Raw genomic sequence first — 24,024 nt, forward strand, 5'->3', positions numbered from 1 at the left:
CTCCTGCGCGCAGCTCCTATCTCGGGCCCTTCCCCGCTGTTCTTGTTGGAATTTATTTATTTATTTATTTATTTAAATTCTTTTAATATACCGATGCTCAAGACCAGGTCTTATCGTACCAGTTTACAATAAACTAGGGGGTAAACCAGTTAACAATGAAAGCAAAATTGCACTGCCTCTCACTGACCCTTTCTTCTCACAGGGCAGCCATAGACGAGGTGGAGACAGATGTGGTGGAAATTGAAGCCAAGCTTGACAAGGTAGGAGCAAAGTGTTTTGCGTCATGGAAGGTGGTGGGAGGGCGCGTGGGGGGGGTGGGGAAGACTGAGCCCCCCTGTGCCTTCTGCTCAGCTTCCTGGTCCCCTGCATGTGGAGAGATGGGCGGGGCCCAGCTATCCCCACGTGTCCTGTGTGCACCTGGGAGGTGAGATCACGTGGAGGAAGTGCCCTCCTGTCATGACAGATCCCGTGACAGCTGCCGCCCGGGCGCATGTGCGGGAGGCTCGCTGTGCTCGGTGCCAGCCTCGGGCCCGAGGTTAATGAGCAGGAGGTCAGACGTTTCCTACAGCCCAGGCATTTTATCATCGACTCCCGCTGCAGGCTGGCGGGTCCGATAACTCATGTCAGTCTTTTGGGTTCAGATGCCCTCCACGTCCGATATTGGGTCACTGACCTGCAAAGGACTTTTGTGTGTGCTGGGGGCAGACTTTGGCTGGGATGTTTCTAGCTCAGGGGTTTCCCATCGTGTCCTGGAGTATCCCCAGAGCCAATCTGCTCTCGGGAGATCTAGTACTACATTTCTAAAGCGCTGCTAGACATAAGAGAGAGCAGAGCAGGCACACATTAGAGATAAGGATTATGCATGAGATAGATCTGCGGGCACTGCCCCAGAGGACTCCTGTTCTAGCTCCTTTGGGAGAATCTCGTCTGCGCTGGAGGTTAAAGACCTGCCCAGTCTGCTGCTTTTACATCAGCGCTCTCTGGTTATGCCTTGACTGACGCAGTGTTTCTATGAACGGGGCTGGGTTTTTATGTTTCTGTTCACATCCACTAACGCGGTGAACATTTGCTCTCTGCATTCAGTTTACACTGTCCCACATCTCTGTCTAACCAGCTACTGGGCACAAAAACACCAGCAATTATCAAACTCCTCAGTTAGCTGAAAAAGAAAGTGTTGAAAATGGTGTGGACTGGAGCCAAGATGTCTGACATGTGCTTACCCCCTGAGGAAGAGGCTTTTTCTGTGGCGGAGGGATCTGCCAGCCTGACGAGGAGCAGCTGCAGAAGGAGACCCAGTGCACCTGGAGCATGACACCAAGGGTCTGGAGGTCCATCCATAGGCACCAGAAATGCACAAGTGAAATCTTTTCCCAAGAGTTGTGTAAGGAGACAGGAGAGACACACAACATAATCTCCTCTGAGTAATTGGCCCGTCCACCCCTGCTGACCTGTCCATGTCCACCCTGTGAGGGCCTGTCCACCCCTGCTGACCTGTCCATGTCCACCCCAAGGGCCCGTCCACCCCTGCTGACCTGTCCATGTCCACCCTGTGAGGGCCTGTCCACCCCTATTGACCTGTCCACCCCTGCTGACCTGTCCACGTCCACCCTGTGAGCGTCTGACCTTCGCTGAGGGCCTGCCTTGTCTGTGAGAACCCGGTCCTTCTCCTGGGGCCCTGCCTGCCCCTATGAGGTTCTGTCCGTGGTCCTGCCTGAGGGTCACTTAACATGGGGGGGTTTCCTAGCACTTACCCAGGCTCCTTGCTCCAGTCATGTGACAGGGTTTTGGGTTGTTTGTTTAGAAATTGCCGCGTTTATTTTAGTTTAATGGGGTTTGATATACTGCTGCTTCATAATAATCACAGCCGTTAACAATTACAATTAGAGTTAAAATACAAAAGCATCAAAAAGATAAACCAGAAATAGAATAAGAAATGAAACAGGATCATAAAGCACGCAGCTCATAAATACATAAAATTCACCTCATGAACGGATGAAGAGCAGGTGCTGGGTTTTGTACACAGACACGTCCAGCCCTGCGTGGGTGGTGCGGCGCTGTAGAAATGCCGTCAGGACCTGCACGCGCACGCAGTGCACGTTCTGACAGACGGACGCCGCAGGATCCTCTCACTCGGGTCTTGTGCACGGGGGGCGCTCCCTCCTCGCTCTCCGGGGCCGATGCAATACTTGTGCGCCAGACGCTGCGCACGACTTAACACGCGCGTCCGTAACCCCCCCCCCCCCCCTCCAATACGGGGATCGGCGCGTCCGAATCACCACGAGGCCAATCGCGCTCGTCACATGGAAATCCACCTACACGAGGCTAATAGCCAATCCCCCCCATCCAATGCATTTCCTGCGCTGCCAGTGCACCCTGGCAACGCCGCAAAATTAGGCTGAAGTAGGAGGAACCAAATAAAGCAGAATTTAGTTTAAAAAAAAATAAATTCTGGACGCCCAATACACACAAAGCTACGGTGTCTCTGCCGCTAGTGGGAGAAAACGCACGCTCGTAGATTCAGCCACCTCTCCCGGGCGCCCGATGCCCAGGACACGCTAGGGACGCACATTTTCCCCCAGCGCCTCCTTTTTAGCAGCCCGACCCCCTCATTTAAATCTTGGACCGTGCGCCCAGGAGAGGTGGCTGGGCACGGGCTAGGAAAACGGGCGCTCAAACGCTGACAGTTATTGGTATCTTTGCCCCCTCTGTCTGTCTTGCTGCGAGTCCTGGGCTTCCAATAATAACAAGTGACTGAGTGCTTGGGTGACGGACGCTCCTGCCCTGCCCACACTGCTGTGGCGCAGCCCTCCTCGTGCCCGCCTCCTGCCAGGACCTGGTCCTGAGGGTCCTGAGGGTCAGGTCGGGTGCCTCAGGGGCCTGGCAGCAGTTCACGGGGGGAGTGCCCTCCTGCCTGCTGGCCTCAGCTACCTGCGGCTCGGGCTGCGATCAGAGGAAGGCACCCCCAGCCTTCCTGTGCAGTTACGCCCGTCCGATCACAGCCCCCCCAGCCACCCTGAGCTTACTGAGGCGCAACACAGGGGAGCAGAGCTACAAAAAGCTCGCTAGGGCTGAACCGCTTTAGTCCAATACACAGATATCAGGCCCGGCTTGTGTGCTAGCCTTTGTTTCTATCTAACCTCTGTCTGACTGTCTGTCTGTCTCCCTTCCCTGCAGCTGGTGAAGCTGTGCAGCGGGATGCTAGAGGCTGGGAAGGCTTACCTCACTACCAACAAGCACTTCGTCAGCGGCGTCCGAGACCTCTCCCAGCAGTGCAGGAAAGATGAGATGATTTCGGTAAGTGGCAGGGGCTTCCCATTCCCCCCGGCAGGAGGCACAGATGGGCTTCAGACTAAGTGGCGCTGCAGGTGAGTTTGGGGGACTCTCACCCCTCTCCGTGCTGTCCGCACCAGCACAGCCCCTTCCTAAAAGAAAAAATGTCATTCCCATCTTCCGATTTCTGAAGCTGATTAAAGCCTCCTGTCCTTTGCTCCAGGACAGCTAAGGCTGCCCTCTCCGTCCAGACCCTCAGAATTACCTGAAGCCCCCCGGCCTGGCCCTCTCTCACACTAATAGCAGTCAGTGCCGGGAGCCATGGCAGGACCGTGTCCTGGGAATTAACACCAGTGAGGTGCTGCTGATTTCTTACCCTTCTCTGCTTGGTAAACACGTTTCTGTCCGTGCCTGGCAGAGCCCCTAGTGTAACCTGCAGTACAAAGTGCAGAGGTCTGACGCCCTCTGTGTGCTTCCTTCACAGCCCCACACTCTCAGGGGGGGGCCTGTGTGACAGGGGCTGGATAAAAAGAAGCTGGTCAGGAGCATGAGGGGCGACAGCGCAGAGAGCTGACTGAGCATGCACAAGGCTTCTCTTTAGCAAACCAGGTCACCTCCAGCACGGACGCCTGCTCCCAGTGTCCAGGAGCCGGCCTCAGCCTCTCTTTTCTCCTTTGCAGGAGTGCCTGGACAAGTTTGGTGACAGCCTCCAGGAAATGATCAACTACCACACGGTAAGGAGCGCCACGCGCCGGTGACCTCACCGGGAGACGTGGCTGTCCACCCTGGTCTCATGCTTTTCCAACAAGAGGGCTGAAAATGTGTTACAGCAGGACAGCATTTACCTTCCTAATATCTCAAGTCAATAAAGACAGAGTGGCTGTCCCAGGAATACCGGCATAAACAGATCAGAAGACGCATAGGCCCGAGGCAGATTACACAGAGTAGCAAGGCACTGAGCACTTAACTAGTGCATACATCAAAGAAGTACTAAGAGGCGGATATTCAAAGGCTTGGTGCAGGCAGCACTGGGAGTCACCCATACAAAACCCAAGATTTGAATATCTCCTCCGCTTCCCGGGTGCCTCTCACAAACCCAGGGAGGGGCGGCCACACTGGGCACACCTTGGACTGCAGTGGCCTGGGAGCACTCTCAGTCTGCCATCAAAGCAGCCAGGGCGGGAGGCAGAACGGGAGTACCCTCAGGGGTGGCACTGGGGAGGGAAGCACCAGGCTTAAACTGAGAGGAAAAAGGAATGAGAGGATCACTTTTCATTGTGCCTGCACCATTACATGCAAGAACCGGTTCATTTCCCAGAGCCCCCGCTTCTAAACAGAATTAAATGTGAAGCTAATGAGATCTGCCTGGAGCTTAGTTAATGGATCATGGAAACCAGGAGGCCCTGACAAAAATCAGCAAAAAGAAGCACCAGCGGGTCCGTTTTATCGGTGCCTCCTTCATGCAAGCATTTCATTCCCTGCCCCTCCTGGAAGCGAAAAGTCCGCAGAGAAGAATTCTGCAAAACCAAGTGAGAGATTGTTTTGTCTGATTCATAAGTCCAGCAGGGGTCCCACTGCACCTTCTGCCGAGGTTTTTAAAAAGCTTTTGTCATCCTGAAGTGAATTGTAGGAAACTCTGTCCTTGCCAAATGAATCAGTGCTTTGGAGCCTTCTCTCTCAGTCTCTGTCCCTCTGTCCGTCTCATTTCCTTATTGCCCAGCCCCCTCCTGAGGTCTCACTGGTTTTGGCTCCTTGCATCCACCTCCCTTTCTGTGCTGAAATGTTCCCCCTTTGCTCTGAAAAAGCTTTGCTTCTTGTGCCTCCTTTCTGCCTTTGAACGTGTCCATGGCCTTCTCACCTCGGGTACACATTTTTAGGTGGCTTTTCTCTGGCCACCTCCAGCCTGACTGGAAAGGGAAGGCTCCAGTGATCGGTGCAGAGGCAATCCTGCTCCGTTTTCTGTGGGCTATTCCTCTCCCTAAGCATCCTGCATACTAAGGACTCTCCCCACACCAACGGCCATCAACTATAATCAGCCCCATAGCCTTCTCCTGCTCATTGCGTGCCTACCCCCATCGGGTCCCAGCTCAGCTTTTTCCCATGGAGAAGATCACCTTTCCTGCCCCCGTGTCTTCTAAACTGTTTAAAACAGCGCAGGACTGCCAGAGCCAGAGAGCTGAGCACTCACGTGAGTTCCTACACATCTCACATCAGTGGCATTTAATTGTAGGGTAACATGCATTCCTACTGGATGCTATTGCTGTAATTATGCAGAACATTACAAAACAAAAACTCTTAAGCCAAGCAGACGGTGATCACATGCTGTTTACGGATTTTAAAAAGAACAGGATATAAACCAGCAGTCCCTTCAAGCTGACAGGCTGCACCCTGCAGGAGAACACAGAATCACGCAGAGCATTATCACATTACTGTGACCCTGAGACACGGGGAAATAGCAGTGACAGAGCTGGGCTTAGAACTCAGAGCATCCATGTGCTCTAACCAAAGAGCAGGCCTGGCTTCCCAAGGCATCAGCTGCAGAGCTCCTGGATCCCTCCTCCCAGCTCCAGGGGAGGCCACTGCTCTCCTGGGCTATGGGGATGAGCAAATGAGGGAAATCCTGCAGATATGGGGGAGAGAGGGGAGATTGGGGATCAGGCTTTCTGGCTGATATGGGGCTAGTGGGAGGGAATGGGGTGACTGCAGGTGCTACAGGCCTCCTCCTTGTGTTTTCCAGATCCTCTTTGACCAGGCTCAGAGGTCCGTCCGCCAGCAGCTGCACATCTTCGTCAAAGAGTGGGTATTGCTGGACTAGCCCGGTCTGAGTGGTGCAGAGGAATCCTGTGCACCTTTCGCAGCTCACAACAAGTTCTGTTTCTTCCCCCTTGGGCTGCAGGGATGTGCGCAAATTTAAGGAAAGCAAGAAGCAGTTTGACAAGGTGCGGGAAGACATGGAGATCTCGCTGGTGAAGAACGCACAGGCCCCGCGGCACAAACCCCACGAGGTGGAGGAAGCCTCGGGCACCCTCACCATCACCAGGAAGTATTTCCGGCACCTGGCTCTGGATTATGTATTACAGGTGAGCAATGCAGAAAAACGTGTGGGAGAGAATGTCTGAAACGTTGCAAGGGGCTGCAGAGCACTAGCGTATGGCTGTTACCTAATTACAGGTGGATTATAACAATCTTCACATGGTCAGGCTGGGAAGAGCCAACCAGCTGACCGGTGTTTCCTGTTGTCATTTCCTTTTTCACTAAAAAGATTGGAAGATAATTACAGGTGGCTGCGATGCGGCAGAGGCAGAAGCAAAGTTTGACTTGCTAGGGAGGTGTGCAGTGCTGGACATGCAGGGGTTCCCAGCCCTTGCCCCTGTCAGCACCCCCTGGCCTGCGGGTGGAGTCCGGCGTGCCCTGTACTGGACGTGAGGAGAGAGCACAGGAAGAAGCTGCTGGATGGGGGATTGGGCTGTTTGGGGGTCCTGCCGTGTGGTGATAGAGGAAGGAAATGGGGGCTTTGTTTGTGGCTATGAAGTGAGAGGGGTCCTGGTATTCAGAGCCAGCTGTTGGGAAAGGCAGCGCTTATCCGTGGAAGTAGGATACAAGAGCTGGATCAACTCCTGGGGATATGCCGGGGACTGGCCACAATCAGAGACAAGATGCTGGCCTCGATGGGCCTTGTACTGATCCAACAGGGCACTTCCTTCGCTCCACTCACCTCTGGTGAATAGGGCACTCCTTAGCGCTGTACCACTGGGAGAAGTGGCCAACATCTGGCAATGTAATCTCCTTTACTCTCACCCAGATTTGCAGGCAGTAGCACTCTTGCACAAGAAGAGTTACATCCTGCAGGACACCTTCACTCCCCATAGTGCCCGGAGGCTTCTTTGTTTGCTGGCAGTTCTGTACTGTTCTCACAAGGTGGCGCCCTTTTGCATGATTATTATTCATTAATTTGAATATGCCAACATTCTAAGATAATCACAGCGGTTCACAATAAGGAGATCATATCATTCGAACAGTAAATAGAATAAAACTAGAAACAAATTAAAATAACATATAAATACATCATCACTAACAATTACAAAACAATTGCAGTAAAACCCAATCATATTATCCACAGAATGATAAAAGCTGGTCTTCCTCACAGGACTTTTAAATAACCGCGTTATACACATAAAATTCAACTCCAAATGAATGCCATTGCAAACTGTTCCATAAATATCCCTAGGAGAAACTACAGGCTTCCCCATTAAGCTTTTATTTTTAGGACCTCTCCAAAGACCACAGGATTGGGTTAGATTGGCTTTAGTGATGTTTCTTCCTGTCACCCATTTTCCGGGTCAGCACCTATATAAGCAGTTATGACCCGGATTCTGAGTAAGAGTTGCAAGAGGGGCCCGAGTCGAGATTAGAAAGCGTAGGGGAATCCCACAACATAAGGCTCTTAACTGATAATTCTCTGCTCCTTTTACTTGAAAATAAAACAATCTGCAAGAAACCAAGCAAACCAGGAAAGAGCAGAGCTTCAATACCCAGTTCCCTCAACCTCAGCATCAAAAGCTGATGAGCCGCACCAATATCGATAAATATTGTATTTGTAAGTGCATCTTTTCCACCATGTGCCTTAGGTCTGTGCTCATTAAACAAGGCAGCAAGAGCTGCTCAGTTGCACTTAAATCCTGGATGGTAGGCATTACTTTTCTCTGAAAAGGTTGCTAGCTGTGTTCCTAAATGAATTAATGTGCTCCTAAAGGGTACGTTTGAGACTGGACGATAGTGGCTAAGAGCCAATGGATCAAGAAGACAATGGGTCACAGCTTGCTTTAATTGATTTGGTTAAAAACCTATGCTGATTCTTGTATTTACAACTGGTAAAATGTATCTCACCAGAGAACTCAGGATTGGTAACGGACCCAATAAGGATGAACAATTCCCCAAAATAGATGCCATTTTTTTGTAGAACTCCACAGCTGATGTCAGATTGAAAGAACAGAGTTTGACTTGAGCTAGAACATTGGGTATCCCCTCCTAGAACACTGGGCATCCCCTTCTATAGCATTGGGCATCCCCTTCTAGAACATTGGGTATCCCCTTCTAGTACATTGGGTATCCCCTCCTAGATCATTGGGTATCCCCTCCTAGAACATTGGGTATCCCCTTCTAGTACATTGGGTATCCCCTCCTAGATCATTGGGTATCCCCTTCTAGAACATTGGGTATCCCCTCCTAGATCATTGGGTATCCCCTTCTAGATCATTGGGTATCCCCTCCTAGAACATTGGGTATCCCCTTCTAGTACATTGGGTATCCCCTTCCTAATTCTTCAAGCCAAGGTCCAGGAAGGAGAAGGAAATTCCTGCCGTATCTTTTCAGCCTTTTCTTCAAAAAATTAGCAAAAGCTTCTGCTGAGAGAGCAGCATCAGTTACAGCCAAATCGCCAGAACCAGTGGAGCACCACGACACAAGTTTAAATCATTTTCTTGGTCGATTAGCAGCCTCGCGTAGCTTTCTTGAAAACCAATTGCTCTTAGTGTGCTTAATCTCTGCACAATAATTTTAGTAGCTAATTTACATAGCAGCCAGTGGTGAGCGGCTTCCTCCTTTCTCCATTTTCTCCCACGATGTCAGAACTCCTTTTTTAGGCTGTACAGGGATTCCCATTCTTTGAGAGATAAATAAAAGCATCCCTCACGTATCCTATTCCCATCAGAATTGTGAAATCAGTACCAGGAGGGGTCTGATACAGAAGAATGCGCGTAGAAATGATACAAGTCCTAATGAACTATCCACCCAGCGCAGTCTGCTGGGGGCTTCGTATGAATATTAAAATTGCCTCTTAGACAATGAACTTGCACAAATTAAGTCCATCGTTTCTGCTAATGAGGGTTTAGAAGAATCAGGTGGATTATAAATACAGATTTAAACAAAACCTCTCAGAAATAAATAATGTGTTAAAATCAAGCTCTGTGACCTTAAGTCTATCCTTAGAGGTGACTGCAAACCCTCCCAAATTTGTGGATTTTAGATGTGAAAAGCTTTATGATCTACAGGAAGAGCTTGTGCCAAGCCCTGCTCCTTAACATCTCTCAGGAATAAGGAACAAACGGAAAGGATGTCTTCTTTGCTCCTTGTGATTCGGCTGCACAGAAAGCATTACAGAGAAAAATGTATGAAAATGTTTGATAGCAGCTTTCTTCCCAGTGGCAGCCAATGTGCCACAGTCCCCTGATGATGGCTCCTGCTGGTGAATTCAGAGGTGTTTTTCAGGTGTTTTTGAATGGCTAATGTTCTCTGTGTCTCTTCCAGATCAACGTGCTACAGGCCAAGAAGAAATTTGAAATCTTGGATGCCGTAAGTGCTGACCTGGGGTGATGGGGACTGTTGGTCCCATGCACTGCCCTGGGGTGATGGGTGATAATGGCCCCTTCTGCTGTCCTGTGGAGTTGGGTAGTGCCAGTGCCTTGCACTGTCCTGGGGTGATGGATGGTGCCAGTGCCTTGCACTGTCCTGGGGTGATGGATGATGTCAATGCCTTGCACTGTCCTGGGGTGATGGATGGTGCCAGTGCCTTGCACTGTCCTGTGCAGTTGAATGGTGCCAGTGCCTTGCACTGTCCTGTGGAGTTGGATGATGCCAGTGCCTTGCACTGTCCTGGGGTGATGGATGGTGCCAGTGCCTTGCACTGTCCTGGGGTGATGGATGATGTCAATGCCTTGCACTGTCCTGGGGTGATGGATGGTGCCAGTGCCTTGCACTGTCCTGTGCAGTTGAATGGTGCCAGTGCCTTGCACTGTCCTGTGGAGTTGGATGGTGCCAGTGCCTTGCACTGTCCTGGGGTGATGGATGGTGCCAGTGCCTTGCACTGTCCTGGGGTGATGGATGGTGCCAGTGCCTTGCACTGTCCTGGGGTGATGGATGGTGCCAGTGCCTTGCACTGTCCTTGGGTGATGGATGGTGCCAGTGCCTTGCACTGTCCTTGGGTGATGGATGATGCCAGTGCCTTGCACTGTCCTGGGGTGATGGATGGTGCCAGTGCCTTGCTCTGTCCTGGGGTGATGGATGATGCCAGTGCCTTGCACTGTCCTGGGGTGATGGATGGTGCCAGTACCTTGCACTGTCCTTGGGTGATGGATGGTGCCAGTGCCTTGCACTGTCCTTGGGTGATGGATGATGCCAGTGCCTTGCACTGTCCTGGGGTGATGGATGGTGCCAGTGCCTTGCTCTGTCCTGGGGTGATGGATGGTGCCAGTGCCTTGCACTGTCCTTGGGTGATGGATGATGCCAGTGCCTTGCACTGTCCTGGGGTGATGGATGGTGCCAGTGCCTTGCTCTGTCCTGGGGTGATGGATGATGCCAGTGCCTTGCACTGTCCTGGGGTGATGGATCCTGGGGTGATGGATGGTGCCAGTGCCTTGCTCTGTCCTGGGGTGATGGATGGTGCCAGTGCCTTGTCCTGAGCTCGGATAACTGAGGGTCACTGACTCCAAGAAGTTGTCATGGCTGCAGTTCATGGATGCATTTATGACCGGACAGAGAGAGGTTACATCCAGGGAATGGCTCTCTCTGGGTTTCATAGTAAGTGACAGGAATGGGACTAGAACCATCGTGCGCACTTCACACATAAGATACTGAGCGTCCCACCCTGTGCTTTCTCTCCGCAGATGCTCTCCTTCATGCATGCTCAGTACACCTTCTTCCAGCAGGGCTACAGCCTTCTGCACGAGCTGGACCCGTACATGAAGAAATTAGCAGCTGAGGTAAGGCCCAGCGTAGGAGGGACCAAGCCAGAGCCTTTCCCAAATTGGGGAAAGTGCAAAGGTGGAGGCTGGTGCTGGACCCGACCCAGCCTCTGCCAGCTGATGGGGCAGTGAGCAGCACAGGGACTGAAGCCGCTCCCTTTCTCTTCCCTTTCTGTCAAAGCTGGATCAGCTGGTGATTGACTCTGCAGTGGAGAAGCGAGAGATGGAGCACAAGCATGCCCTGATCCAGCAGCGGGTGAGTGCCCACAAATTCATGTCATGCATTAAGGGGGTGCCCTGATCCAGCAGCGGGTGAGTGCCCACAAATTCATGTCATGCATTAAGGGGGTGCCCTGATCCAGCAGCGGGTGAGTGCCCACAAATTCATGTCATGCATTAAGGGGGTGCCCTGATCCAGCAGCGGGTGAGTGCCCACAAATTCATGTCATGCATTAAGGGGGTGCCCTGATCCAGCAGCGGGTGAGTGCCCACAAATTCATGTCATGCATTAAGGGGGTGCCCTGATCCAGCAGCGGGTGAGTGCCCACAAATTCATGTCATGCATTAAGGGGGTGCCCTGATCCAGCAGCGGGTGAGTGCCCACAAATTCATGTCATGCATTAAGGGGGTGCCCTGATCCAGCAGCGGGTGAGTGCCAACAAATTCATGTCATGCATTAAGGGGGTGCCCTGATCCAGTAGCGGGTGAGTGCCCACAAATTCATGTCATGTATTAAGGGGGTGCAGGGGCTCGGTGCCAGCCTGAGCGCTCGCCCAGCACCCCCAGAAGAGAAAGGAAGGTGCACGAGACATCGACTTTATGGAGGGGAGCCTTTTGTCAGGGGGGCATCACGCCATGGGGGGGGGGTAGCTTCCTGCCTCCTGGGATCAATGGCTCTCTCTCCTCTCTGTTGTCTTCCCTTCCCTCCGCTGTATTTGTTTTTCATTTCCTCTCCTTTTCTCCCTCCTCTCTCGGGGCCCTAGGGGAACCTTTTTTTTCATTTTCCCTCTCTCAGGGTCCGAGAACAGATCTTGCTCTCCCTTCCCTCCGTGCTCCCCCTGCACCAGGTGCTCACTGCCCCTGCCTTCCATGGCTCGGACAGCAGACGGCAGGAGACGGACGCACGGCTCGGAGATCTTCCCTCGTGAAGTCCCTGCTGCAGAAGGAGGAAGGAGGAGGAGAACTGTGAAGAAGAGAGGGGGGGTGTGATGCTGAATCCTGCTGCCCCTCCCCTAAGAGTCCCATGGGCACCCACGGGCAGCACTGGAGGTGTTCGTGTTCTGGGGGATTGGGGTGGCCCCTCAGGGAATGGAGAGCATGGGGGGTCCTCATTTTTCAAACTTTGGTGGTCTTGGCACGAGCCCATGTCTAACCAGCTATGCCAAAATAGCACCCCGCTGTCGTCTCTGCCGAGTAATTGTTGGCGCCGCTGTCGTCTCTGCCGAGTAATTGTTGGCCCCGCTGTCGTCTCTGCCGAGTAATTGTTGGCCGAAGCTCTCTCACTCCTGGCTGCAGTTTCAGCTCTGTTGCTATTACCTGGATATAGGAAGAGGTCCAGCACGCAGGTCTCCCCATTCAGAAATGTTTCTTCCTTTCGGGGTAACCCCTGGTGACTCCAGCTGTGACCCTTCTGAGTGGGGGTGACCTGCGTGGACGTAGGATGAGGTCTGGGCAGTGGTGTCCGCTGTTACCAGTGCCTGAATCTTCTCCCCGGGGGCCAAGATCTGCTCCTGTGACCTCCACCTGCCGCAGAGTCGGTGCAGCTGGGGATGACCTTGCGAGCAGCTTCCCTTCCCTCTGCCTGCCTGGTTCTGCGGGGGCTGGGGACGGGGACGGCTGTAATTTCACAGGGAGAGGTTTCTGTTGCACCTGTGGCCTTTCATTCTATATTAATTTTCTTTTTCTCTCCCCTTCGCTGTCCTCCTTGCTCCATCGTTTGTGACTGGGCCACGTTCAGACTCTGCTGCAGGTAAGTACAGCCTGAGTCTCTTTCTATGCATCCTATACATCCTCCCTCTGTTTATATACCTGGGGAGAGGGGCCTGCCTCAGATCCAGTTTCCTGGCTGGATTGCCCTGGCTGACAGCGGAGGCTTCCCCAGCTCATTCTTTTCGCATACATTTTAATAATCATTTCCACAAGTCCCAACTGACCGCCTGCATAATTAGCAGCTCTGACCTATGCACCCCCGACTCATAAGAACATAAGGCTTGCCATACTGGTCAGACCAAAGGTCCCTCAAGCCTAATATCCCGTCTCCAATGGAGGCCAAGCCAGGTCACAAAGTCCCGGCAGGATCCCAAGGGGTCGAGAGATCCCAAGCTGCTTATCCCAGGGATAAGAAGGGGATTAATAATGGTTTATGGACTTTTCCTCCTGGAACTTGTCCTAACCTTTTTTAAATGCAGCTACACTAACAGCTTTCACCACATCCTCTGCATTGAATTCCAGAGCTTAATTATGCGATGACTATAAACACAGTTTCTCCTGTTTGTCTTTAATGTATCACCTTCAAAACCTAACTACAAGGTGCATATTTTCTAACAAGCCCCCCCTGCAAGGGTAGGTTTGAAAGGTATTGGCTGGGTTTTACCCACGTAACTTTGGGATGGAGCCCACCAACTCAAACTTCAGCCCTGGTTAGCGTGTGAATGGTACACGCATGTTTCACAACGCTCTTGCTTTTACCCATGTAAAAATTAGGCCTTCCTGGAAAACCACCTTCTAAAGGGGGGTGGAGTTGTTTAAATCGGGGGGTCAGACTAATGGGATTTTGTCTGGCTAAGAGCCAAACCCGCATGCAGAATATGGATCTCTAATAATGCAGGACAGGCTGCAGGTTCTGATGCAGGTCCAGATTGCCTCCGCTCAGATTATGACAGAGTATCACGTGTTTTGCAGCTGTTTCTCCTCTTCCCTCCAGAATTAGTCTGAATTTTTCCTGCTCCTTCTTTTGTAGGAAGCCTGGTTTTAGTTGTCGGCTTTGGGAAATGTCGCACAACACATGAGGAAATGCATTTCTGTTTCTCTGGCTTTGCACTGGAGGCAATGCCAGAGCTGACTTTTGTTTGCATGTTTCTGCTTCTAATGTGTGGCCCCTTATTTTGTATCTGCTGAGGGTCTGTCTGGGTTCTATGTGCTACCGAGGTGAGGGATTCTGGTAGTGGAGGCTCAGTGCATGCATCTGTAAAGTCCAGTAGTGTTGTGCACTTACATTTGTTTCCTTTGTTTTTTCTCCCATTCCGTTTATGGTTTCCCATTCCGTTCATGGTTTCCCATTCCGTTCATGGTTTATTTTGTTCATTTTCCTTTCACTTTGTTTGCAAAACAAAATGAAACAGGAAGTTTTGTTGAAATTTCCTGTTTCACTTGAAAGGAAAGCACATCCCTAGAGTTTGGCTTGCTCTGTTTTCCTTCTGGGAGGATCTATGTTCTATATTTATACCACCAGCCTCAAAATAAGTTTGACCCAATGCAGCTTACATCATGCAATCAATGCAATAATCAAATCCATCACACAAAATAGCAACCCAGCAATAAAACACAATATATGATAATGGGAACCTAAACAAAAGAGCCTGTTTTAGGTGCTGGGTGTAGGTTGTGTCTGGTTGCGGAAGTCTTCTCCCAGCTGTATGCTAATCAGCCTTCTTGTTTGCCAGTGGAGGAACGCAGTTGGAGGAGAAGGGGCGGGGGAGGTGATGCTGGGCAGGTGGCTTCTGTGTCCCAGCACACTTCGGTCTATAAAGAACGTGGGGTCATATCAGTCCCTCTCAGACACCAGAGAGCGACAGATGGACAGGGTTGGCATCAAGCCGCTCCGGAAGAAGGAGAAGGCAACAGCATTTTCCCCTCAGAGAACTGAATCTATCAATACGTCCCCCACTAAGGCAGTACACACAGGCTGCAGGGAGCAGCTCTTCGCATCCTGCAGCCCTGACCTCTGTAAGAATGAAGTTCTTTGGCCAGTTAGAGTACCTGATGGTGAGTTGCTCTCTCAGCAGAAGAACCATTAACTCATTTAGAGAGTTTGTGTTAGCACTGTATCATATGCTGAATAGTGCTTTATTGTAGGGTTTGTATGGAGAATAGCACTGTATTATAGGCTTTGAGGGTTGGTGTTGGGAAGTGGCAGTGTATTATAGGATTGGCATTGGAGGCCAATGCTGTATTATAGATTTGGTGGGGTAGGATAGTGTTGTGTTATAGGGTTGGTGGGGTAGGATAGTGCTGCACTGTAGGGTTGGTGGGGTAGGATAGTGCTGTGTTATAGGTTGGTGGGGTAGGATAGTGCTGCACTGTAGGGTTGGTGGGGTAGGATAGTGTTGTGTATTAGGGTTGGTGGGGTAGGATAACGCTGCACTATAGGGTTGGTGGGGTAGGATAGTGCTGCACTGTAGGGTTGGTGGGATAGGATAGTGCTGTGTTATAGGGTTGGTGGGGTAGGATAGCGCTACACTGTAGGGTTGGTGGGGTAGGATAGTGTTGTGTATTAGGGTTGGTGGGGTAGGATAGCGCTGCACTATAGGGTTGGTGGGGTAGGATAGTGCTGCACTGTAGGGTTGGTGGGGTAGGATAGTGCTGTGTTATAGGGTTGGTGGGGTAGGATAGTGCTGCACTGTAGGGTTGGTGGGGAAGGATAGTGCTGTGTTATAGGGTTGGTGGGGTAGGATAGTGCTGCACTGTAGGGTTGGTGGGGTAGGATAGTGTTGTGTATTAGGGTTGGTGGGGTAGGATAACGCTGCACTATAGGGTTGGTGGGGTAGGATAGTGTTGTGTATTAGGGTTGGTGGGGTAGGATAACGCTGCACTATAGGGTTGGTGGGGTAGGATAGTGCTGTGTTATAGGGTTGGTGGGGTAGGATAGTGCTGCACTGTAGGGTTGGTGGGGTAGGATAGTGCTGCACTGTAGGGTTGGTGGGGTAGGATAGTGTTGTGTATTAGGGTTGGTGGGGTAGGATAGTGCTGCACTATAGGGTGGGTGGGGTAGGATAGTGCTGCACTGTAGGGTTGGTGGGGTAGGATAGTGTTGTGTATTAGGGTTGGTGGGGTAGGATAACGCTGCACTATAGGGTTGGTGGGGTAGGATAGTGCTGTGTTATAGGGTTGGTGGGGTAGGATAGCGCTGCACTGTAGGGTTGGTGGGGTAGGTACTTCCTCATGCTTCCACAGTGCAAGGAGACAGAAACTTTGAGGGGAGGGGGAGGGTGGAATTCTTAAAGGGCCGGAGCAGCCCTAAGCCTTCTTTAAAGGATTTCTTGTTCAACCAGGCACCCATCTGTTCAGAACCATCTTGGAGGTTTTCTTTTATCACTTTAATTCATTTCCTTTTCTCGTAGCTTGAATTAGCTCTGTTCCCATGGATATGTCAAAAGCAATCCCTTACCTCATTGTTGCTGCTTCAGTGGCATTAGATGCGTTGCTATGGAGTCTCTGGTGACATCATAGAGAAGGACGCCGAAGCCGCTGGGAGTGGGGAAGGTATAGGAGCCTCAGACTCCTGCCACCGTGCCACGCGCCAGACACAATCCATTGCATCATTTCATAGTGCGAGCAAGCACACTAAGGAGAGTGCTGCATGCGGCACTGTCAGAGCTGGGCAGTCCTTGCTTCTGGAATCTCTGTTACCGTGCCTTATGGGAGTTGTAGTCCTGCTTCCTCCACTGCAGATCAGCACTACAGGTACCAGAATGCATCAGGATAGGACTGAATTAGTCTCGCTGGCAACCCTGATGACATCACAAGCGACAACCCATGCAGTGAATCCATTTGGACCGTAGCAGCAGCAAAGACTTAGAAGGGGAGAAAGTGAATGAGTTATCCATGGAGCAATGTAAAAATTGGGATGGGCTGCGTACTAGCACTGGCTCTGGGAGCCTTACATATTTTCCAGCATGTGAAATGTGCGGCTACTTTAAAAGATCAGTGTAGCTTTTTGCATTCCTAGTTTAGCTCTGCCCTACCAGCTCGCCGCAGGTCTTATTCACAGTTCACATCTCTGCCTTCACATATCTAGGCTCTCATATATTTTGAGAGCTAGAATCTCAGTTTATGAGCCATGTCGGTGACTTATGGAGCTCCTCTCAGCCTACCTTAGGGTATCAGAAGAGAAGCCTCGTGCCGCCCACTGAAGGGATGATCTCATCTCATCATAATGACTCTGCTACCCTCTGGTGCTGACAGCCACCCCCTTCCCCATCACTACGCCTAACCGGTTGCCTAGCAACACTGCATCCCTCTCTGCTTTCAGCTCCAGGCCCTCGGGAGAAGGCTCACCGTTTTGTAAGTCCTGGCCGGGTCCCTGCGCTAGCAAAGTGAGAGCTTTGGAGGGAGCACCCACTCGCCCCCTGAGCTGGAAGCTGACCCCCTGTCATTCTGCTTCAGCCTTCCTGTAAGTTTCTTTGTGAAAGCAGCTTTGAAGAGGTTAATATTCAGTGGAGCGGTGAGCAAGAAAGGTTCCCTCCAGATAAGGCTGCCGCTGAAGTGATTCAACCAGTCGGACCTGATATCAGCGTTCACTGGTCCCAGAACACCTCCATCGCCTCTTTTTATCTGCATGCATTTCGGGTCATTAATGAGTTTCTTGGACAAAATGCAGCCAACGAGCGGGGGGAGGGGCCCTCGTAACTCCAAAAGTCACCCCTAGCCTTTGGTTATCGACCTCCTAGTGAAGAGTGAAGCCATCTTTGATCTTCCTGAAACTCCTTTCAGAGCAGAGCGAAACTGTCTAAAGTATTCTGTTGGACGCCACTAGAACAGCAGCAGTAAGTGGAGCTTACTCTTGACATTGTGTAGCAAACTTTCACGTTGAGGCTGTATCCAGCACTTTTAGGTTCGGCTACATTGGGAGGCCTCCAGAGGTTGCAGGGCCAGGCCGGTTTTGATGGGAGTGGCAGTGTGGTGCTGCCTGAGGAGAAGGGGCTGGTCACCGAGGAAGGTCCAGGCCATGGGAGGGAAATGAGTTACGTCTGGTGCTCCCCAGGAGTGCACCTGAGGAGTTGCAAGGAAAGAGCTGCGAGGCGAGGGGGGATTACAAGCCTGGCGCCCATGGAGAAAGAGAAGATGTTTGTATTTGGGCTGGCCCTGGGGAAGAGGTGCCGAGCTGCTTATTTAAGGGAGGGCCGGGCACGATCCAGGAGCCTTCTGAGACACATCCAGGGTCCAAGAAGGGGGGAGTGAGAGAGACTGTCCCTGTGGAGAACTCGTACAAAGAGACTGAAGAGAGGGTTTGGACCTCAGATGTTCCAAGAGTTACAGAGAAAGGTGAGGATGCAACTTTGGAGAAGGAAAGGAACTGGGATTGGGAGGTTTGGTGAGTTGACCACTATGGAAAGGAAATGGACTTGGAAACTGGACTCTGATTCAGCTTTGACATTTCCTGTACTGCTGTGTTTGAGTTTTCGGTGTTTAGAAATAAATGTTTTATTTTTTGGAGCAGAAGAGCAGCATGGAGATTGGAGTTAGTTTGGTAGGTCCTCGGCCCAGTTTGGCCTTACAGGGAAACTCGACCCCAGCCTATGTCCAGAGATGAAGGGTCCCCACCTTGGAGAGCTGCCCCAGTGCTCCCCAGGGAAAAGGGGGGGTGCAGACCCACAGAATTCTGCAAAGCTCTGTATTTCTATCTGGAAACTCACCAAAGTCCCCTTGCCAGTGACCCTACTCACAAGGGTCTTCTGCGAATAAACCCCTCCCTTCATTGTCCTCCAGTGCAAGGCTGGTATCCCGTGCATGCCTCTCGCGTTCTCTCTTCCCTAAACGTGTTCAGAAATAATAATGAAATCTGTTTTTTCCTCCTCAGGATTTCTCCTATGACGAGTCCAAGGTGGAATTTAATATCGATGCCCCTAACGGTGTGGTGATGGAAGGCTACCTCTTTAAGAGAGCCAGCAATGCCTTTAAAACCTGGAACCGGTACGTGACAGGCTGCTTTCTCTCTCTCAGCCTGGCTGCTCTCCACGAGGGCTCAGTCGCACATCCTTCACTCTGTCCTTCTGTCTAATCCTCACGTTTCTCTCTCTCTCTCTCTCTCTCTCTGCCTCACTCTTGGTTCCCCTCACTCCTCGTTTATTAAATAGATCTACCACGTTTTATAAATCAGTGCCCCAGAAACCTTCAGACATGTGGTCGATCATGGTCCGTATTCATCATAGCAGTTTGTATCCTGGAATAGGAACCAGCTGGTCCATGGGCTCATTTCGTAACGTCATGTCCGGTGTCATTTAGTGATGAGGCTTATTAATGCCACGCAGAGCTCACCGAGAGAGCAGAGCACAAATGCCCCACTGGAAGTGCTGCTCAGAGGGCCTCTTAGCATGGGTTTGGCTACTGAAGATGTGATGTGGCTGCTGGTTCGCTGGAGGGGCTATCCCCTTGCCCTCTCCCTACCTCTCCTCACCACTAAACAGATGTCGCCCTGTCCCAGAGACAAGATCATGTTGAAATGAATTCTCTTTTCGCTTTAGGAGGTGGTTCTCCATACAAAACAGCCAGCTTGTGTACCAGAAGAAGCTGAAGGTCAGTGCCGGCAGTGAGGTTGTAAGAGGGGGCAGGAGAATGGAGGAGTGGGCTTGGCATGGAGTAGACAGAAGGTGGGCTGGGCTGGAGTTGGTAAGAATAAGGTCGGTTTGGTTACCGTACTTCAGAGCCTTCCCTACAGTTTGCATGTTCAGAGTCCAGGGTTGTTCTGGGAAGCGGTAACTTGGGTAATATTCAGGTTTCTGTGTGCATGAAGGGAATGAATGAATGAATAAATAAATAAATACAGTTATTTAAAAACATATAACCTGCATTATACAGAAAATACTGTTCTAAGCAGATAAAATCATAACAAACACTACCGACATAAAACAATCCCTCGCTTGTGCACCTGTCTTTAGCTAGCGACGTAGAACTGAGTTCCTCTGAAGACTAACTCGTTTGTCTTGTGTATGGTTGACAGGAGAAATGTTATCAGAGCCGGTCCTAGAGTTTAGGGTCTGTTTGTGGTTTGGTTAGGTTTAAGTTTGTGGTTGCATTAGAGTTAGGGTTGTGGGTGATTAGGGTGAGGACTGTGGTTGTGGTTGCATTAGAGTTAGGGTTGTGGGTGATTAGGGTGAGGACTGTGGTTGTGGTTGCATTAGAGTTAGGGTTGTGGTGGGCTACAGTAAGGGTTTGGTAAGGGATTGCGGTTGTGTTAGGATGAGTGTTTGTGGCTGGGTACGGTGTGACTGATGAGGAGGAATGCTCTTGGAGCTGGTACTCAGGGTTTGAACGTGCTACAACTGTGTACAGTTCTGGTCGCCGCATCTCAAAAAAAGATATAATTGTGATGGAGAAGGTACAGAGAAGGGCAACCAAAATGATAAAGGGGATAGAACAGCTCCCCTATGAGGAAAGGCTGAAGAGGTTAGGGCTGTTCAGCTTGGAGAAGAGACGGCTGAGGGGGATATGATAGAGGTCTTTAAGATCATGAGAGGTCTAGAATGGGTAAATGTGAATTGGTTATTTACCTAAAACCACTACTGTTACTTCAGAATGCCTCTGCTAGACTCTTATTAGGAAAAAGAAAACTTGATCACATCACCCCCTTGCTGATAGCACTGCACTGACTTCCTATACAATCCAGAATTCATTACAAAGTATTAACTCTAATTTTCAATATCACTAACAATGTTAAGCCATGTTTATTAGGAGTTACACTTCAACGTTATACACCACAGAGAGCCCTAAGATCACAAAACAAAAGACTTCTAATGGTGCCTTCCACTCGGAACGCACTCCTAGCAGGTCCCAAGCTGTGAAACTCCCTTCCAGAGTCACTCCGCCAGATAACAAACGTGAAGTGAAAACATGGCTCTTTAGAAAAGCTTATGTCTTGACGTAAAATACCAGCATGCTGATAACTTCATTTGGAATGACAAGAGATTAAATATTTATTTATTTATTTAGGCATTTTATATACTGTTGTTCCAAATAAAGTTCACAATGGTTTACAATATCAGCGTTCATATTCTTGGCCAACAATCACATACTGAGTGTTCACAATCACAGTTTAGGTTAACACCACAATAGATATATGTTCTAGTTCATATTCATATATATTCATGGCTAATAGAAGGACCAGGGGGCGGTCCATGAAGTTAGCAAGTAGCACATTTAAAAGAAATTGGAGAAAATTATTTTTCACTCAGTGCATAGTTAAGTTCTGGAATTCATTGCCAGAGGATGTGGTTACAGCAGTTAGTGTAACTGGGTTTAAAAAAGGTTTTGGTAAGTTCCTAGAGGAAAAATCCATAAACTGCTATTAATTAATAAGCATTCATAGTTTGAGATGTATTTAATGTTTGGGCACTTGCCAGGTACTCGTGACTTGGATTGGCCACTGTTGGACCCTGGTTCTGGCCTAGTATGGTATATCTTATGTTCTTCTTCTATAACTTGGCTCTCTCAATTCCTTCTTCCAGGATGCACTGACAGTGGTGGTAGAAGATCTGAGGCTTTGCACGGTGAAGCCCTGTGAGGATATCGAGCGGAGATTTTGTTTTGAGGTTGTCTCACCCACCAAGTAAGTCATAGAAACCCTGTGCTACCAAGGCCCCTGCAGCTTGTCATGCACACTAAAGATCAAATAAGTAAAGATGATGCCAAGGCTAGCGTGAACCTTTGGAATTTAGTGATACTCCCTAGGAGGTTCCTACTAGTGTGAGAGCAAGGTTAGATCCCTGGGCCCTTCTACCTCCTTCTCCACAAGACTGAAGAATCTCTCACAGGCTGATGAGGTTATTTGTGTCGTTATCGTGTGCCAGGCACTGCCATGCCTCTCCGGGTATGCTCCATGTGGGCCTGTTCTTCCTGCCCTGGGAATGATGTCATTGCCCGCGGATATGAAGCGGTGCGCTTTAATCCAGAGTGAGCGCTACCCTCAGAGGTGGAGGCACACAGGTGTCTCTGTCTTACTCCGAAGCGCGCTGGAGGTCCCCAATCTCTTGTCCCCCGTGTCTTCCCTCCTCACAGGAGCTGTATGCTGCAGGCAGACTCGGAGAAACAGCGGCAGGCGTGGATCCAGGCGGTGCAAGCAAGCATCGCCTCAGCCTACAGAGAGACGCCGGACAACTATTACATAGAGGTAACGTGTGCCGCGCCTCAGCCCAAATCAGCCCGAGTGATATAATCCGCGCGTTCGTCACCGATGATTCAGGACCAGATGCCACAGGAACATGCAGCTGAGTTCCCTGGGGAAGAGGCCTGGGCTGGTGGTTAGGGCTGGGAGGCTGAGAACCAGGAAAGCCACTTCTTCCACTCAACCTCCTGCTGACCTTGGGCATGGTAAGGGGCAGGGAAACACCTTTCGCACTGGGAAAATGCGAGTATGGCCTGATGCCCCTACCCAAGCCCCCAAGAAACTGCTAAACAGCCTCTACACCGCAGTTTGCAAGTGCACAGTGTCGCTTTGCAAAACAAAATGCATTTCAGAAGAGAATGGGACTTTTTCAAGGAGACAGCGCTGACATGCCTCGTGTGTCCTTTTCTTAGGGCGGGCCGTCTGGCAGAGCCCCCCAGCCCAATTTACTGTACTGATGGTAGAATGCAGATTTGCTGCCCTCTGGTGGCGAGACTCAGTAATGCAGACAAAGCTCCCTGCCTCAGAGGAAGTGCCTGCTTGCCCTGCATACAATAAACAATTGCCCTCCCAGTGCACGCTGGGTGTTGCTGATGGATTCTGGTAATGATGGGGGCAAACGGATGAACTTCTGCCCTTCTGTCTGTTTGCAGAGGTTAGACAGGACTGCTTCCCCTTCCACCAGCAGCATCGATTCAGCCTCGGACTCCAAGGAGCGCAGTGTGAAAGGAGAAAGTATCCTACAGCGCATCCAAAGCATTGCTGGCAACGAACAGTGCTGCGACTGTGGCCAGACAGACCCCCGCTGGGCCAGCATCAACCTGGGCATCACCCTCTGCATTGAGTGCTCGGGCATTCACAGGTATGCTCAGCCCCTGCAGCACCTAAAGAGCAAATGGCAAACTCAGGGCACAGAACTGCGCAGAAGCCTGAAAGGCGCAGCGTTTGGCATTCTGCTGTTTCTGTCTGACTTATCACCACGCGCTCTCTTTCTTCTCGGTATTGCAGAAGTTTGGGTGTCCAGTGCTCCAAAGTCCGATCTCTGACGCTGGATTCCTGGGAGCCGGAACTGCTGAAGGTAGCCGAACGATCCTGCAGGAATCGGGCAAGCACAGGAAAGAGGAGGAGAGAGTCGGGAGGTGTGAGGGGATGGCTGAGAAAAGTGGGGAGCGGGGAGGTGCGCAGGGTGCCAGAGAGAGGAGGACGCAGGAGGCGGGCGGGGTAGAGTGCTGCGCAGTGAAAGAATTTTCTTTCTCATTGCTCTGATGGAAATGACTACTTTGCTTCTTACAGCTGATGTGCGAGCTGGGAAACAGCACCATGAACCAGATTTATGAGGCCAGGTGTGAAGATCTTGGCCTCAAGAAGCCAGCATCCAGCAGCTCCAGGTAAGCTGCGGCCTTGTCTGCGTTTCTGGATTGAGAGAGTGTTTTGGTTAGACCCCATGCATGGCAGCCTCTGCTTGTCTGATTTCTGCCAGGCAGGACAAGGAGGCTTGGATCAAAGCCAAGTACGTGGAGAAGAAGTTCCTAAGGAATCTTCCCAGCAGTGTTCTGGCTGATTCTGAGAGGAAACCTCGGAGGTGGAGCGTCAAGAAGTGTCAACGACACAACAGCACCAGCAAAGTGCCGACAGCTCGCAGGAAGTACAGGCAGGATGCAGGAAACGCATCACCAGTCACACTGTCCTCAGGTAAGGGACACCCAGCACTATACACACTATGCACAACACCTGGGCTCACAGAGAAACCGGCAGACTGTACACATTGCCTGAAGCCACCAAGACACTGATGCGCTGTACACAACACCTGGAGTTACACATGCAATGAACACAACACGTAGGGTTACTGAGACATTGATGCATTGTACACAACACCTGGAGTTACACAGATGCAATGTACACAACACGTAGGGTTAC

The 24,024-nt window shown here is 50.7% G+C and overlaps 1 protein-coding gene across 5 annotated transcripts in view; it reads left to right on the top strand.

Moving 5' to 3' along the window:
• ACAP3 (ArfGAP with coiled-coil, ankyrin repeat and PH domains 3) overlaps positions 1 to 24,024 on the top strand; it is a 100,988-nt gene that overhangs the window by 55,746 nt on the left and 21,218 nt on the right. For all 5 annotated transcript variants that reach the window (XM_029578389.1, XM_029578390.1, XM_029578391.1 and 2 more), the window contains exons 2-18: positions 203 to 260; positions 3,175 to 3,294; positions 3,951 to 4,004; positions 6,008 to 6,066; positions 6,167 to 6,350; positions 9,577 to 9,621; positions 10,932 to 11,027; positions 11,191 to 11,265; positions 12,967 to 12,978; positions 18,808 to 18,920; positions 19,472 to 19,523; positions 21,452 to 21,552; positions 22,002 to 22,113; positions 22,761 to 22,969; positions 23,116 to 23,185; positions 23,401 to 23,495; positions 23,588 to 23,799. In XM_029578389.1, coding sequence (XP_029434249.1) covers positions 203 to 260; positions 3,175 to 3,294; positions 3,951 to 4,004; positions 6,008 to 6,066; positions 6,167 to 6,350; positions 9,577 to 9,621; positions 10,932 to 11,027; positions 11,191 to 11,265; positions 12,967 to 12,978; positions 18,808 to 18,920; positions 19,472 to 19,523; positions 21,452 to 21,552; positions 22,002 to 22,113; positions 22,761 to 22,969; positions 23,116 to 23,185; positions 23,401 to 23,495; positions 23,588 to 23,799 — 1,667 coding nt within the window. The remainder of the gene's footprint in view (positions 1 to 202; positions 261 to 3,174; positions 3,295 to 3,950; positions 4,005 to 6,007; positions 6,067 to 6,166; positions 6,351 to 9,576; positions 9,622 to 10,931; positions 11,028 to 11,190; positions 11,266 to 12,966; positions 12,979 to 18,807; positions 18,921 to 19,471; positions 19,524 to 21,451; positions 21,553 to 22,001; positions 22,114 to 22,760; positions 22,970 to 23,115; positions 23,186 to 23,400; positions 23,496 to 23,587; positions 23,800 to 24,024) is intronic.

The sequence above is a fragment of the Rhinatrema bivittatum genome, chromosome 15, assembly GCF_901001135.1.
Source record: "Rhinatrema bivittatum chromosome 15, aRhiBiv1.1, whole genome shotgun sequence".
NCBI lineage: Eukaryota > Metazoa > Chordata > Amphibia > Gymnophiona > Rhinatrematidae > Rhinatrema > Rhinatrema bivittatum.